General features: G+C 35.4%; 1 protein-coding gene across 4 annotated transcripts; it reads right to left on the minus strand.

Annotated features, from left to right (window-relative positions):
• Positions 1-7126: 7126 nt before the first annotated feature.
• Positions 7127-15993, minus strand: LOC147400361 (Lipase/lipooxygenase, PLAT/LH2 family protein). Of its 4 annotated transcripts, none has more exons than XM_086446025.1 (5): positions 15838-15989; positions 12128-12287; positions 8575-8715; positions 8353-8488; positions 7127-8244 (listed from the first exon to the last, which is right to left on the minus strand). In XM_086446025.1, exons 3-5 carry the CDS (start codon positions 8701-8703, stop codon positions 7526-7528), a joined length of 984 nt encoding a protein of 327 aa, XP_086302151.1. In that variant the 5' UTR covers positions 8704-8715; positions 12128-12287; positions 15838-15989; the 3' UTR covers positions 7127-7525. The 4 variants fall into 4 exon arrangements, with proteins under 4 accessions (XP_086302151.1, XP_086302149.1, XP_086302148.1 ...); XM_086446023.1 differs by adding an exon at positions 12758-13056 and having other exon boundaries at positions 8353-8715; positions 12128-12310; positions 15838-15988; XM_086446022.1 differs by having other exon boundaries at positions 8353-8715; positions 12128-12310; positions 15838-15993.
• Positions 15994-16373: the final 380 nt, after the last annotated feature.

Below are 16373 nucleotides of genomic sequence, written 5' to 3' on the forward strand. Positions count from 1 at the left end.
ATTTATTAACAAAATAAACATTGAGTTAACTCACTGATTTCTATGTACATTGGAATTTCAAAATTGATTTATTAACAAAATAGACATTGAGTTAACTCACTGATTTGTATGTGTGCATAGGAAACTAAAATCGATTTTTTTGATAAAATTGACACGTGAGCCAATTCACTGATTTTGGTGTACATAGGGATTTCAAAATCGGATTTTTTGATGAAATGGGCATCAAGTTAAATCACTGATTTTTGGTGTACATTGGAAATTTGAAGTTGTTTTTTTAACTAAATTAGACATCGAGTTAACTCATTGATTTGTGTGCATTGGAAGCCTAAAATAAATTTTTCTATAAAATGAACATGTGAGTTGACTCACTGATTTTGGTGGACATTGGGGAGTGAAAACTTATTTTACTTTTCAAAATATTGTCAACGAGTCGACTCGCTGATTTGTGTTCACGTGGTAAAAATGGATTCTTGAAAATTCACAACTTACTAATTTTGGGGATTTATGAGTTTTTCACTGATTTGATGATTTTCCTAAAATCATGATTTTCTATTTTTGAAAAATTAATATTTGTGAACTGTTAATTTGGGAAAGTCAATGTTGATAATTTTCTAATTTGGAAAATCCTTTTGCAAATTTCTAATTTGAGATTCTCATATTTGAAATTTTCTATTTCGAGAAGATTATGGTTCCAAGTTTCTAATTTGGAAGCTTCTCATATTTTTATAAACTCTCAATTTAGGAAAATTTTAATTTGTAGTTTAGAAATTTCATGAATTCCCAAATTAGAAGTTTCATATTCTCAGTTTTCCATTTTAGAAAGTTTTCACAAATTCCTATTTTAGTTGATTTGAAAAGTCTTCACATATTTGGATTTGTAGTTGAAATGTTGCTATGTGAACTTTGGAGCATAGGTTGGAAATAAGGTTTTTTCAAATATTTTCATTTTATGCGAAATTCGAAAAATTATATGATATTTGGGGAATATTAGCCTTGAGATTTGTTTAGCGCATTCAATATAATTTGATGATGATTGGACCACAGTCTTGACTTTAGTCTCTACCCATTGACCATAGAATAATTTGGATCGTAGTAGAAACCGATCATCTCGATTGGACGGGTTCAGTGCCTAACATCTTCCAAAACTCGTAATCTGACCCTTTATCCATTTGTCTGATCCGTTGACCGACCCGATCCACTTTGGAGTCATTTATGGTTCCTAGACCTAAACTAGGTGGCGACTCCTTATTCCCTAAAAATCCCCAATTTACCAATCAGGCTTCTATTCGCCATTTGGTGGAAAATGAGTCGAGGCGATTTCACCGTCGAGAGTTATCTCTAATTTTGCTCAGTTGCCGCCGAGGGTCATCTCGAATTTTTCTTAGATGCCGCGAAGGGTTTTCTCGGATTTTGCTCAGTTTTACTTAGATGCCGTCAAAGGCTATCTCGGATTTTGCTCAGATACCGTTGAGGATTTCTTAGATTTTGCTCAGATACCGCCGAGGGTTATCTCAGATTTTACTCAAATGCAGAAGAGGGTTTTCTCAGATTTTGCTCAATTCTACTCAAATGCTGTCGAGGGCTATCTCAAATTTTGCCCAGATACCGTCGAGGGTTTCTCGAATTTTGCTTAGATGCCGTCGAAGGCTTTTTCAGATTATACTCAGCCAGTCGCCATCGAGGATTTTTTCGAATTATGCTCAGCCATTTACCATCGAGGGTTTTCTCGGATTATGCTCAGCCAGTTGCCACTGAGGGCTTTCTCAAATTATGCTCAGCCAGTTACCGCCAAGGGTTTTCTCGGATTTTACTCAGATAGTTCATTACTCTTTCACCCCGAGTAAGTAGAGTAGAACTCCCAAAAAAATAGTTCACTACTCTTTCACCCAGAGTAGGTAGAGTAGAACTCCCAGAAAATAGTTCATTACTCTTTCACCCCCAGTATGTAGAGTATAACTCTAGAAAATTAGTCCATTACTCTTTCACCCTGATAAGGTAGAGTAAGACTCTCAGAAAAATAGTTCATTACTATTTCACCCTGAGTATGTAGAGTAAAACTCCCAGAAAAATAGTTCATTACTCTTTCACCCTGAGTATGTAGAGTAGGACTCCAAAAAAAATAATCCATTACTCTTTCACCCTGAGTAGGTAGAGTAGGACTCCCAAAAAAAAAACAATACTCTTTCATCCAAGGTATGTGGACATTCAACTTTTGCTCAAATTATGCTCAGATTTTGCTCAGTTATGCTCAGTTTATGCTCAGATTAAACTCAGATTATGCTCAGATTTTGCTCAGACCATCTGAGATTTATCTCAGATTTCAAGTACACACACTTGCACATTTTTAGTCAGGGGGAATTTTTTAAAATTCAAGGATCTGACGCCGTCAGTGAAAGCTCCCGCTCGAGGACCTGACAACCTTTTAGTTCGAGAAGAGTTTTACCCTCAAGGATCCAAACGCCTCTACGAATTGCTAAATCAAGCTGCAAAATGAATTATCACTAGCTTTGACATTCGAATATCGCACTATTTATCAAAATAGATTTACTATCTAGTTTGCTTCAACCCTCTGCCAAAGAGGGGCATCTGTAGACACCCCATTTTTGCACTCGCCTGATTAATTAACTCATCAACCCGATCGTGACGATTCCCAATAATGGATGAAAATTCCAATATTTTTTTGTTTGTTACTAAATATATCTCAGAAATTCATATGAGGTATCTCAAACTAACACAACTGTAGAAATCACGCTACTCTAAGAAAATATAACCTTAAAAGCATATAAATCATCATTTTACAGACAAAAAGAACTTTTACGATAAAAATCATTAAAAAATGATCAAATTATCAAAATACCTCTAATATCAAAACATCCATAGAGTCCCCTTACGCTTAGGAAAATCCATTTCAACACATAAAACAACAAAATGAAATCAAATAAATCATTTCGCCAATTTTCACCAAATTCGACAAAATTACGGAAATACCCCTCATAGGGTTCACAATCAGTTCATACAAAAATTTTCATAAATGAGACAAACCCATAATCCCATTGAATTTATTACGAAAAATCGATTCCAAAAACATCCTAAAACATCGAAAAACGACTTGAAACGCAAAAGTTCTCTTTGGGGACAAAAGAATAATTTTTCAATTTTAACAATTTAAAATTTTAAAATTAATAAATAAAACATTAATTAACGTAAAGTAAAATCTTAATAAAATTAATTTAAAAATCTTGAGCAAGAAAATTAATTAATCAAACCCTCAGGCCTACTTATTTAAGTAGAGCCCCCTAATATTTATTAAAAGACCCCTCTATCTGGGGGCCTAAAGAATTAAAATATAATTAAGGGGTTCTCCACAAAACTTAAAAATATATTTTTTCATTGTACACAAGATTAAAAAATCTAATTTAAAATACCAAGTCAATCTCATAAGACTTAAGTCAAAATCCTAATTCACCTTATCTAAAAAGAGACCTAGTCAAACCCTAATCCTTTAAAAAAAAAACTCTATAAATATAGAACCTCTACAACTAATTTCAGAGGTCAAGATAAACCCTAGAAAATTGTCAAAAAGTCTCCTTAGCCTTCTCCAAACCCTAATTTTAAAGCCCTAACTCCCAACCTATAATCCAAACCCTAGCTTTTACTCAAAAAATACCTAGAAGCCCTTCAAAAATACCCAAAAATCCTTCTAAAAATATAAAAAATACTCAGATTTAAGAAGAAAACACCTCAACTTGGAGAACTGAAGCAAATCCAGTGATAGAGGAAAAACAAGGAAACTCGTACAAGGACGCTCCACGCTAGTACTAAGGGAACAAATCGTTGTGATCATCTAGGTATATTTTCTTACTTTTTATTTGTTTTATTTTTTCTATTTTAGGTCTTTTATCAATGTAATCCTTTTTTTGGAAAATAGTAGGGACCGGCGTTTGCCAGACGGGGTTGGTGCCTAACACCTTCCAACCCCGTTACCTGATCCCTGGACCTATTCTCTGTGTAGATTAGTATCTTATCTATTGGTAAAGTTAATATTTTGGATCTTAGGTCGTAATAACTAGGTGGCGACTCCCAAACCTCAAAAATCAACAACGGATCCGCACACCCCACAAATCGAGGGTGCTTTCAGAATCTAACTAAAATCAAGTTAAAACAATAAAAAAAATAACTCTAATTTACTCCAATTTTATAATCAGCCCTACTTAAACATCAACTCTTAAGAAGAACACCCCTACACTCCTTGAATTTCTTGTATCAAAAAAAACATCAAGGCTTTAATATTGAGAAAAATGTTATGGATGACCTCTTCTTTGCCTTCAAACACCCTACTATTCCTATAGATTCAAAATCACATAAAGATATATACTAATCGATGTTCACAATGCATATGAAATGTCTGTCATGCAATGATTGTTCGTTCTTATATAGCCAAAGAAAAGCTCGAAATTGAGCTGGTTCATTCTTATCTTCATATATATAGTCATTAAGTTCAGGGGAATGTGAAATCTAATAGAACTAATCAACTATTCAAACACAAATCAACCACAGAAGAATAAAATCACATTTCCTCATCAACAATCCCTATCGAATTGATGCGATCCAAACCTATTAAATTGATCCAAGGCAAGTTCATCAGATTGAATGTGAATAGGTCTTCCACTAGGAATCTGGGTATTGGAGATAATGGAGACCTCTAATTAGAAAATTGAAACATAATTTTATTGGTTGGATAAGTTTCATAATGAACTAAGGGAATAAGGTTTTAAAGATTTCAAGTCTTACTATGGGTCAATTTTCTCAAATGAATTATCTAAGCAACAATCCAATACCATAGCCCTCTTAGTTTCATCGAAAAATTCAGATTCAAAATTGTATTTCAATAAACAATTTCTCTTGAGCTTCATTAGGGGTGTCAATGATACCTATTTACCCAAAACTGAATTAGAACATAAAACCCTGATACATATATTCTATAAGGCATATAGAATTTACAACAATTCCTTAAGATTTTTTTTTTCTTTAATAAATCTTCACTTCCCACAACATGAATTAAACAAACATCAAAATTCAACATAACAACTAAAATTGGAGATATCACATAGAACAAAAATAACGAAGAGAAATTGAGAAATTCGAGTTTTTCTAACAAGAATCGAAATGTTTATTGATAAATGAGAACACTAAATTCAAAATGGTACTGATTTTTACGTTAATCGTAGTCTAAAATCCATCCAAAATTACTTTTACGAACTATAAACCAAAACTCTAACTATTTAGTTGAGGAAAAATAAAAATAAAAAAGAAATTATCAACATATTATCTTCCAGAATCACAAATTTGGTGAAGAGAACTGACACACACTATCTTCCAGAATCACAAACAAATAAAAAATTGAAATTTTACCCATAGTTGAAGAATAAAATACAAGGTTGAAAATGAAATTCTTAAGAATCACAAAAAAAAAAATAATAATAAAGTGACGATTGAGCTATGGGGGTACAGTTAGGGCTTAGAGAGAGGAAGAGAAATAGAGAGACCTGTATTTGGGGAAAGATTACAAGATAGAGATCTTCGCCCTTGAACAAATCGTTGTCGGAGATATCTTCAATGGGAAAGAGCACGGAGGACAATTTGTAAATGCCGAGAGAGAGTAGAGGACAAAAGAAAGGAAGACAATTTCTACGATTTTCTTTGAATGTGAAGAAGGCTTGGGGAAGAAGAAGAGATCATAAAGATGCGGAGCTGCAACGACAGAGACGAGGAAGGGGTCACATTCGATTGGGAGCTACAACAGTTACATTCATTGAAAGTTGATAACGAAAGAGGGTTTAGGTTAAAATTTGTTGGAAATTCAAATAAAGGTGAAGGGTATTTCGGTTATTATACTTAAACCGTTTTCGGTGATCGGCTTTGAGCATAAGCAAAATAACGAAGTCCCATTTAGACGACTCTTGATGAGGGTTGTTTTTGGGATTTTTTTATATTCGTATGAGCCAAAAAAGCTCAATTGAACAGTGTTCATCTGGCTTTTTTGGCTTTTAAACCAAAAAAAAAACAAAAGGAGCCGGCTTCTGAAGTTCAAACAAACAGCCCCTTAGTATCTTCGTGGGGTGATTTTAAAACGAAATTTTTAATTAACCTATCCCCCCCCCCCTCTAGGTTTAGACATGGTACAAAGCCCGTAATTTCAGTTTGTACTCTCTTTCTTGTGGAATACTTGCATAACTAAGATTTCGTTTTGGAGCTTGAGCTCTATGTGGTTTGGGCCTTGTTTGGAGAGCATGGGCTCTTTTGTTTGAAAAGCGTGGGTTTCCTTCTTGTTGGTGAAATGAGACTTCTTTGAGAGCGAGAGCCTTTTGATTGAGAAGCAAGGGCTGCTTGGAGTGAGATGGCTCATTGATTTGAGAAATGAGGGCTTCTTAGAGAGCGAGGGTCTTTGAAGTGAAGTGGGAGTTTCTTGGATAGCGAGGGCTCTTTTAGGTGAAGCGGGAGCTTCTTGGAGAACGAGAGTTCTTTATTAAGGAAGCACGGGCTACCTTAGTGAGCAAGATCTCTTTTATGAGAAGCGAGAACTCGTGGTGATCAAGGGCTACCTTGGTGAGTAAGGGCTCTTTTGTAAGAAGCGAGGGCTACCTTTATGTGGTTCTATAAGCCTATAGAACTCCAAGGAGCTCTTCGACCCATCTTGCTTTTTTATCTCCAAGTCTCTTCTTAAGGTTGTTGATCAGGGTTTATTTGTAAGTTTTGCTTGCCCATTTCTTTGAGGATTGCAAGGGATAGAGAACAATTGACGTACATCCAAGCTTTTGCACAAGTCATGAATTGTTCATTCTTCAAATTGCTTTCCGTTGTCAGTGATAATGACCTTTGGAACTTTGAACCGAGTGAGCTCTCCTACCAATTCAACAGAAAATCTTTCGATATATAGAGAGCCCAAAACTCTGTTTTTCCATCGTTTTGTTAGGATTATTCGTTAAAAAATGAGTTTCCCGCAAAGGATGCCAAGTACATATTTCTCTAAAGGGAATACAGTCAAGTCAAAAGATTTGTCAAATTAGGGTTGCTCAAGCTTGAATGAAACCACTAGTACAAAGCCACCGACCATCACACTATAGAATCTTAAGAACTCCCACCAAATGAAGATTTTAATTAATTGCCTAGCGTAATCAAGTCACATGAAGGTTGTTCTGCTACCAATGATCAGTATCCGTAGAGGAAAAAGGAAGAATCGTGAAATACATCAGATTTTACTATTTCCACTACTTTCCTCGTTGAGCATTAGAGAGAACCCAGATGTTTTCTTTAATACTTCTTTTTTTTTCTTGGAATATCTTTAATACATGCAGCCATGATTAAGATTCATTAAGTACAGCAGCTTTTACTATTTTCACTACTTCCCTCTCAAGAGTGCTCCAGATGTTTTCTTTAATACCCAACCCGGCCCCCACCATCTTTGGTTGGAATTTCTTTAACACATGCAGCTAAGCATATTTCTTAATTTCCAAGGTTTCTACTATCACTTGTTCTCCTTCAGCCTTATTGGCACGGGTTTGAATGCTGCCAGCACCACTGCGAGCTTACATATGAGGAACCCTGTCATCCCAACCAAGATTTCTTGTGGTGTCAACACCGTGGGGGTTACTCCTGAACTATACTTCACTGCTACAACAGCAAACACAAATGCAAATGCCAAACGTGATATCGGACCCTTAAATCGTCCAAAGTGTTGATTGAGATTCCCTCCTTCCGTGTTCATGGGAATTGATGTAGGAGTTGGTAAGCCATCAACCGATCTTTGCAGCAAAAACAGATAAAGGAAGCCCACAGCTCCACCTGTTAAGAACGCAAAAGCCACTTTCTCTCCAATAGAGATGGCTGTGATTAACGTTCCAGCGAAGATTAGCATGCCATCATAAAATAGTAAGGAGAACTTCAAATCCGCATATTCCCTCATGCTTTCTTCATTGTATATTTCATGATTTAAGAGTAAAGTTGATCGAGAAAGACTAGTGTCTAATAAGCTCAAAGGTTCAATCTCAGATAACTTTGTCATGTGACAAGGTCTCAGTTCAACCATTGACATGTCACCACCTTCTCCAATGAGGATATCCTCAGCCTCAAAGTCATACTGTAATCCACTGTTTTGGGTTACTTTCCTCTCTTCTTCAGCATTATCAGATGAGGCTTGGCATCCATGGACTACTGTCAAGTTCACACCTCCTAATCTCCAGCGACCTGACCTTAGAAATAAAAGAGAACGGAGACAGTTAAATGCATCAGACTATCAAAGTTTCTTAAACAACCAATAAAACAATCGTAACGCCATTTCTATAACAAAAAAACCTGATTCAAGACCAACCCATAATGCTTCAATTTTTCCCAGTTTAGGTCCCCCAAAAGTGAACTTGTCAACGGAACCTCTTTGGAAATGGAGCAGATCTGGGAGAGCTATTTCTTTCATTGGAGTTGCTGCCATCCTCTGTAATATTGAGTCACCATTTTCATCTATTAAGCAAAGTAATACCCCAGCATTCAAGTCACTCAAACCTGAGCCGGAAAAATTACTTGTATGTATTTTGACCATGTAAAGAGACTGAGATTCATCCACTTTGAAGGAAGTAGACATCTCCTCAAGCGAAGACGGTGTGCAGATATTTGGTTCTGTGGTGGGAAAAAGACGTAAAGGTCTTGCATAGCCCTGAAAATCTGATGCATGAACTCTTTGGTTATTTTTCTAGAAATGGGTCACGAAACTCTGATAGGAAAGGTGCAGTCTGAGTGCAATTGTAGTTCATTCAAATGTGTGTGTGTGTGTGTGTGTGTGTGTGTGTGTGTGTGTGTGTGTGTGTGGGTGGGTGTGAGCGCGTATTTGGGGGAGGGGTGGGGAACTTTGACCTCTATAATGGCAGCAGAGCAAGCTCAATGCTAATGATGGGAAGATTGGGGAGACCAACCTCAACTCTGACCCCTAAGTAGGAGGTGTGAAAGCTCACTATTCAAAATGGGGATCATCTGAGAGGGCCCATTCAACCATAAATTATGGCATTTTTTTATTTTTTATGAAAGGGTGTCCAGACCCTTAGGTCTGACTAAGGGGAGAGCCAACTAGCGTCTTAGAGCTCCATATCTGACCCAAATCCCCTGGGTACATGCAATAGCCCACACAGACCACACATGCCAGGTAAGTCGGGAAAAATCCCTGGGGGTGGCCAACGAGAGGGCTTGAACTCAAGACCTCTCCAAAACCCAAAAAATGGTATAAACCATCAGAAGTTTCATGTTTTGCCACAATTTATTAACCTTTTGAAAAACATGAATCCACAACTAAATTTCCTTTTGTAGGTGACTTTTCCCTTCAACTTTCTTGGGATTTTCTTTTAATACTCTTACAGTAAAGTTAGATATTTTTATCTCATATCATTGTAATCTCCATATCTAAATTCCATTTTCCTTTATCAATTTTTCCCTAAGAGACCCTAATATGAGTTTTTATTTATCTATTTAGCTTTTGACTGGTAGACATAGGCACAAGGGAAAAAAATAAAATTTTCTTTAAAAAGATGACCATACGATTGAGATTGACTCTTAAGATTTGAGTGGGTCCATGGAGCACCAACTCATTATCTTAATTCTTACATGACCAAGCTCAACTTTTTTTTTCCTAAAAAACTTTTAGAGTTCCACCACCTAATTCATGGATGCCTTTTATTACCAATTCTTTTCTTTCACCACTAAATGCAAACATCCATAACCATTAACTTATGTTGTTGGTTATCTCAACTAGCAATGCTAATGGAAATTTTGTTTATCAAAAAAATAATAATAATGTAATGCCCTGAAAAAGTAAATTAGTCATTTCGAAATTTATATTCATTTTGCCAAAAAAATCCATGCATGTTAGATTAGAATTTTTATATATCGTTGTTGTATTTATGTTATAGGAGATTTTGTTGATGACACCAAAACAATCCACTAAAATGTTTTAATTGTATAAGTGTTTCTTGTAAAATTGGTTTTGAATAAAAATCAATAATGTTTTTATTATTAAACTAATTGGAATAATAGAGCATAGTTTTGAGCTAATCGAGCATAGTCTATGATTAATCAAAAAAAATTTTGATTAACCATTTAGTTTAAAAGTAGAAATGTTAAGGGAAAAAAAAAGAGAGGATTTTTGGAAGAATTTTAGAATGAAAAAAATTGAAAATTAAAACAGGCTTTTCTATGATTTCAATTAACTGAACATGAGAATTATTTTATGAAAAATTTGATGTTTGATGTTCGAAAATTTTACTGTGATTTCAAAAATGATTTTATTAATTTTGCAAAGGAAATTTCAAGTTTTTGACTGATGGAAAAAAAAAGTTTTCAAAAGAATAAAGAAAGGGATTCTAATTCTTTTATATTAAAGACATACTAGAAATGTGATAACTTGTGATATTATTGAGAACGTGATTCTCAATTGAACGTGTATGTGGAGTGACTACCCAGTAGTGAGATGCTTCGACGTATGTCGTGCAAGTCACAAGAGAGATATGTTAGACATGCTTCGATCCAAGGATTGTGCAAGTCACGAAAGAGGGAAGAAAGAAAATGTTTTGGTTCATTATCGTGTAAGACACGAAAAAAAAAAAGAGCGTATATTATGTTGAGTGATAGACTAGGATTCAAATGACATACTTGGTTGTTACTATTTGTTTCATACTTTTTGAAAAAGAGAAGTTTAATGTTTTGAAATTAAAAAATGATTTACTTATATTGTTTAATGATCTATTAAAGAAATTGTGAAAGCCTACAAAAAATAACGTGTTGTGTCACTTACGCAGTGGCACGTCATTCTAGGATAACAATTACAATGTCTAATTTCTTATGTAGCATGGGATGCATAAGAACTTCTCACAACAGAAATCCGGGAATTTCCTTTCAATCTTTAAATCAGAACAAGATGTAAAGATAGTTGTATAAATAATAGAGTTTTACTGAGGATCACATGCATGCCAGATTGGTATAGACAAAGATGACTAGTCAATGATCATTAATAATATATAGTAGTAAAGAAAAAATAACTCACTTAACTAAACAATTTCTTAAGGCCTTAGTCAACAACCAACCTGAACTAAAAAATCAATTACCCAAGTATAGCAAATATTAGCCATAAAATCAAGAACTAACAATGGGGTTCCGCATTGGTGAAATACTGGATTAATTGTCATGACTAAGATGTTCACATCAGTCGTGACCCTTGACTCTCTATCATGATACTTTGTCATTGTATGTTATCTTATGGATTGATGTTGTATGTTTGGTATTTCACGCTTATGAAAGGGTTTTATTCTGTTTTATTTCGCAGTTATCAAGATCTTTTAGATGGATTTATGTTTTAATAAATCTACATTGTTTACAAATGAATTTGTGTGATTAATTTGCATACTAGGACTATGATTTAGAAATATACGTTTCCTGCTAGGTAACATCCTTGTTACTCACCCTCCAATCATCTCAGTTTCAAGAAGTTCCAACGCTCGATAATCAGCAATGGGATAGTTAAAGCTTCAGGATTAATAGATTTGTGGGTTGTGAACCTAAGTAGATTGAGTACTTGGTTCATGTTGAAAGAGCAAGTTAATATACTCTTGGCAGTATGTGCCAATATTTCTTTCTATTACATATAAATAAAAGGGGTTTTGAGATAGGATTGTTGATTTTATTAATATATTGTATTTAGTTATGCTTTCTCAATATATGGTATCATTGTTTGAAATTGTTGAGTAATATGTGTTTATAGTTGTATGAGAAATATCTCACATCTGGAGATTCTAACATTTAATCATGGGGTTGCGTGTTAGGATTTTGGGGCGTGAGTGACAAATAATAATTTATGTTGAATAGTTAAACTCTTTTGCTGAAATAACCAAAAAAAATCTTTACACATTGAACGCTCTCTCATTCTTAGGAAAAGAAATATATTGCCCAAAAAATTATCAGATAAAACCTCAAAGTGCTTCTAAATTGTGGTGTTTAACTACTAAAATATGCTCAAAAAAATTCTATGTGGTATCTCATAGTCGACAAGAGAACACAGGAAAACACTCTTCAAATATGATGATAATTTTCTTACCTTGGTAATCAGGTGTCTTCGAACAATGAACAAGGCGGGAATAACCAATTTGATTGCGGACTTTCCTCGTATAAACTGGGATTTTTGGGCACCCTTTGGATGATCTATTGGGCTGGTGGCCTCTCACCAAGAAGGAACTACAGGCTGAAGATAACAAATTCTGCAAAGGAAGTCCCTCCATTCCTGAAGTTTTGTTTGGAAAAGAAAATCCTATAACTTATACTTGATCGAATCAAACGAAAGGAAAAGTAATCCACTTAACAGTTACTAGAAAAGTAAGACCAAGACACAGAATATACAGTGCCACCTTAGCAATGACATGTATTGATGATGAGTCAGTAAAAATCAATGGCTAGGTATAAGTAGGTCAATAAGAAATCTTTTATAAATAAATATTTTAAGGACTGAGAGACTTAGAGCCTTAAGAGATCATTCACAAATTGAGGCTTTTGCACTATACGGAGAACAAGACAAGGAGCAAGAGAATAAGATAAGTGATCTGTGATTGAATGATAAATTATGGTGCGTACAATGAATGTCTTCGGCCATCACATGGTCCCTTATTTATAGCCTTATAAGAAAGAAAAAAAGGAATCCTGAGCTTCCATTTTATTAGCTCTCTTGGACAACCTTTGGTATTGGCATGTCCGGCTCCCTTTTCAGTACGAGGTATAGTTGGGACGCATCAATGTCAACCTGCCAATGACAGCTTATTCAATTTGTCATCCGTCAAATGCTATTAGAGACAAATTTAATCTCGTCAAATTTGATGCCTTGATTGGCCCACATCCTTCTCGTGCGCAGGTGTCGAGTACATGCACCATGTCTCCACCTGGTTATACCATGTATCGAGGGAAACATTGTCCATTGAATTGGATTGGATGGCTAAAATACAGGTGTGCTAACCAAGTGCAATGTGACTGACACATCTGTATCAAATTAGAAAGAAAATTTTATAAAGACAACAATAAGATCAACCATGTTTTATAAAGACGAGAAACAATAGATCAACAATGTTTTATGGAGCTGAATGTTTAACAAACATGTTCATAGATTGAGTGTAGCAGAGTTGAGAATATTGAGATGTATGAATGAAGGGACTAAGAAAAATAAAATTAGAAATGAATGCGTTTACCAACATACGAATAGGCCCAATAGGTGATATCTAAGGGAAAGATGATTGAAATAGTTGGTCATGTGCAAAAATATACCAATAACATTCATCGCCAAAAGAATTAGCAAAATTTGAAGGATCTAAAAGAATGAGAGGGCGAACCAGAAAGGATGCGGATTGAGGTAATGAAAGTGGACATAAACACTATTAAATTAGTAGAAGACATGGCTTTTGATAAAATGACCTGGACGACAACATAAATGTGATGTTAAAGAGCAAATAAAAAGTGAAGGCCAAAAGCTACAATGTTTACATTCAAATAAAGATGGCATTTTGCAACTCCAAGAAAACTGCCATCAGATCATCATTGGAAATTTTTTACAACGTGAACAATCTACCAATGTGCAATGAACACTATTATTCATGATATACTCCATGGAGAAATTAAAGGCAATGTGAACAATCTCCATGTCACATCCAAAGGCAGCCAACGGTGTTTGAACATTGTCGTGCCTTCAGATCATCATTGAAAATTTTTTACAATGTGAACAATATACCAATGTGCAATGAACACTATTATTCCCAATATACCCCATGGATAAATTAAAGGCAATGTGAAAAATCTCCACATCACATCCAAAGGCAGCCAACGGTGTTTGAACATTGTCGTGCTTTCAAGCTCAAGCACCCTCTGAAATGTGCTTTAACCAGAGAAATTTGTGGGTTTTGTTGTCCATAAAAAATGCATAAATATCAACACCACCAAGTCCTATGTCGTATCCACAGGGGCATCATTGCAGACAAGTGGTTCAGCCTCAGGATAAGTATTTTGTAGCTAGAGGTTCATCGCCAGGCTGCTACAATGGTTTACACAATTTGTGTGCTTATTGAAGAAAGTCACAAAATTTCTACAGGCGAGAAAATGGTCAAATTGCCTAAAAGAAGATATAAGGATTAATGGTAACCGTCCCCACCATGACAGCAGATACATAGTGAGGTATACATAGTTACTATACCTCACTGCCATTAGCGTGTTACTATACCATTCCTCAATATCATTTCCGTCATTCAAAATGACGGTCGGAGGGGAGGTAAGTGATACAGATATAAAAACTAGAGGGAAGGCCACTGACCAATGCTATTTTAGAAACCTAAGGTTTCCAAAATTTGTCTACTTTTCTTTAAGATGAATTTTGCTCCTTAAATATTTTTTCAACATATCCTTTGCAAGAACATTTTCTTGGCTCACAACAAAATGCTGTCAACAGCTAATTGCTGTATTTAAAATATATGTATATATCATAGCAGACTTAAGCATAGTGTAAGGCGGAAATAAAGATAAACCGTAAATGACCATTTCCTTCTACATTGTCAAATAGCATTTTCCACCTATATTTTTAATATTTCAATACAGAATGAATGTTACCTCAACCTCTCCTGGCTATCTTTGAAAGTTGATCTTGTTATGCTATTAAAGTTACAGCTGCAGTATCCTTCGGAATCTTTTACCCTATGTTGTTTGTTGGGGGATTTCGAAAGAAATGAACTCTAGGTCCTTCAAAGGAAAGTAAAGGAGCCTTTCTAACATTATTCTAGGCATTAAAGCACAAATATTTCTATGGTCTAAAGTGCTTAAAGAGTTCAAGGGGACCTTCATCGTTGGGTTTGTATTTAGATGGGATGCATTAACTATTTAAGTTTTGTGGTGGTGCTGCGTGGGAAGCAGGGGCAGAGCTGGTGGGGCAATTGTCCCCACAGAACTTTGAGACACCCCTATATTTCAAATAATTACATGCCCCATTTGTCTCCACTCCCTCACCTCTCTCCCCATCTGTCCCCACACCCTCCTCCCTCCAATTTTTACCCCCTCTCTCCCCCCACACCCCCCCCCCCCCTTTCAAGTTCGATATTGCCTCTTGACCAAGCCTTTTCATATACAGCTAACCATAGTTTGCCCCCACTACAAGAAAATCCTGGCACCAACCCTGTTGGGAAGGGGTTGGCAAAGTTTCTAATGGATAGTCTCTTTGGTTGGTTGTTTCGACCACAAAACCCCATAAATGCAAACTTTGTGTTGACAAAGTTTAGCGTTTATGGATTTTAAAGATGTTTTGCAGGTGAAGTAATTGGTAATTACTCCGGAAATTTTCCCTAATATTTTTCAGGTTCTTGAGGTTGAAAGAAAATGGATTGTTACAAAAGAAATTAACCAAAAGCACAGAAGAACCCTATTTCACTATACAAAATTACTTAAACCTGCAACAGAGAAGAACCCTATTTCACAGTTTAGGTTCATCAAATCCACTAAACATAAAAATAAAAATAAAAATAGTGAAAGTACACATAATTTAACGATCCAGAAACCAAATATAAAAAAAATAAAAAATAGAAATCGAACCCAAAAGACAAATTTTTCTTAAATGTTGCATCACTCCAAACCAAAAACAAATCTGAAAAATAAAAATGGTGCAAAACTCCTCAATGAGTCCCAAAACCGAAATCGTATAGAATGAAAACAAAATCCTAATCAAATCCACCAAACCCTCATCGATTAGATTCGATTTCCATACTGGTTTTGAGAGAGAAGTTGGCTCACCTCACGCTTACGCCTAGAGGAGCTGATCGATGAAACCCAGTGACTCTCCAAAGTTTCACTCAACAGAGAAAATGAGGCTTTGGGGTTTCAAGTGCTACACTGACATCCTATAACACAACCTACAGCACTGTTTGTACACTATGTGAAAAGAACCATCGATTTTCCTCGATTATATTAACGAACATCCTGAGGAAAAGAATGTATGATTAGGTGGTGTGTGTTTGAGATATACTATTAGAACACCAATCCTTTGGAAATTTAGGTGGTGTTTGAAACACACTTATTACGGTGCATTTGCGGTTGTTGAATGTGTTACTAGTACGAAGAAAAAAAATGTGCACTACAATTTTGCGTTTAAACGCAATTCAAAAAAATTGGTAAATAGATGCCTATCCATTTCTATAGGCGGCTACATGAACTCATTTGTCGCCCTAGTATCGGTTGTGCATCACGGTGGTTGTCATTTTCATTTGAGATCCGATTGACGTCATACTCTAACTGAACTTCAATCTATCTTAAGGTGAGTTAAAAATACA

The sequence above is a fragment of the Akebia trifoliata genome, chromosome 6, assembly GCF_017979445.1.
Source record: "Akebia trifoliata isolate Shusen 1 chromosome 6, ASM1797944v1, whole genome shotgun sequence".
Taxonomy (NCBI): domain Eukaryota; kingdom Viridiplantae; phylum Streptophyta; class Magnoliopsida; order Ranunculales; family Lardizabalaceae; genus Akebia; species Akebia trifoliata.

Bases quoted from the DNA above. Each gene is read 5' to 3' on its own strand.
- LOC147400361 (XM_086446022.1), bottom strand. From the start codon at position 12,308: ATGGAGGGACTTCCTTTGCAGAATTTGTTATCTTCAGCCTGTAGTTCC. The intron at 8,716-12,127 runs GTAAGAAAATTA...TTCATGCATCAG, and splicing joins GAAGACACCTGATTACCAAG to ATTTTCAGGGCTATGCAAGA. The intron at 8,245-8,352 runs GTTTTTTTGTTA...TTCTAAGGTCAG, and splicing joins ATGGGTTGGTCTTGAATCAG to GTCGCTGGAGATTAGGAGGT.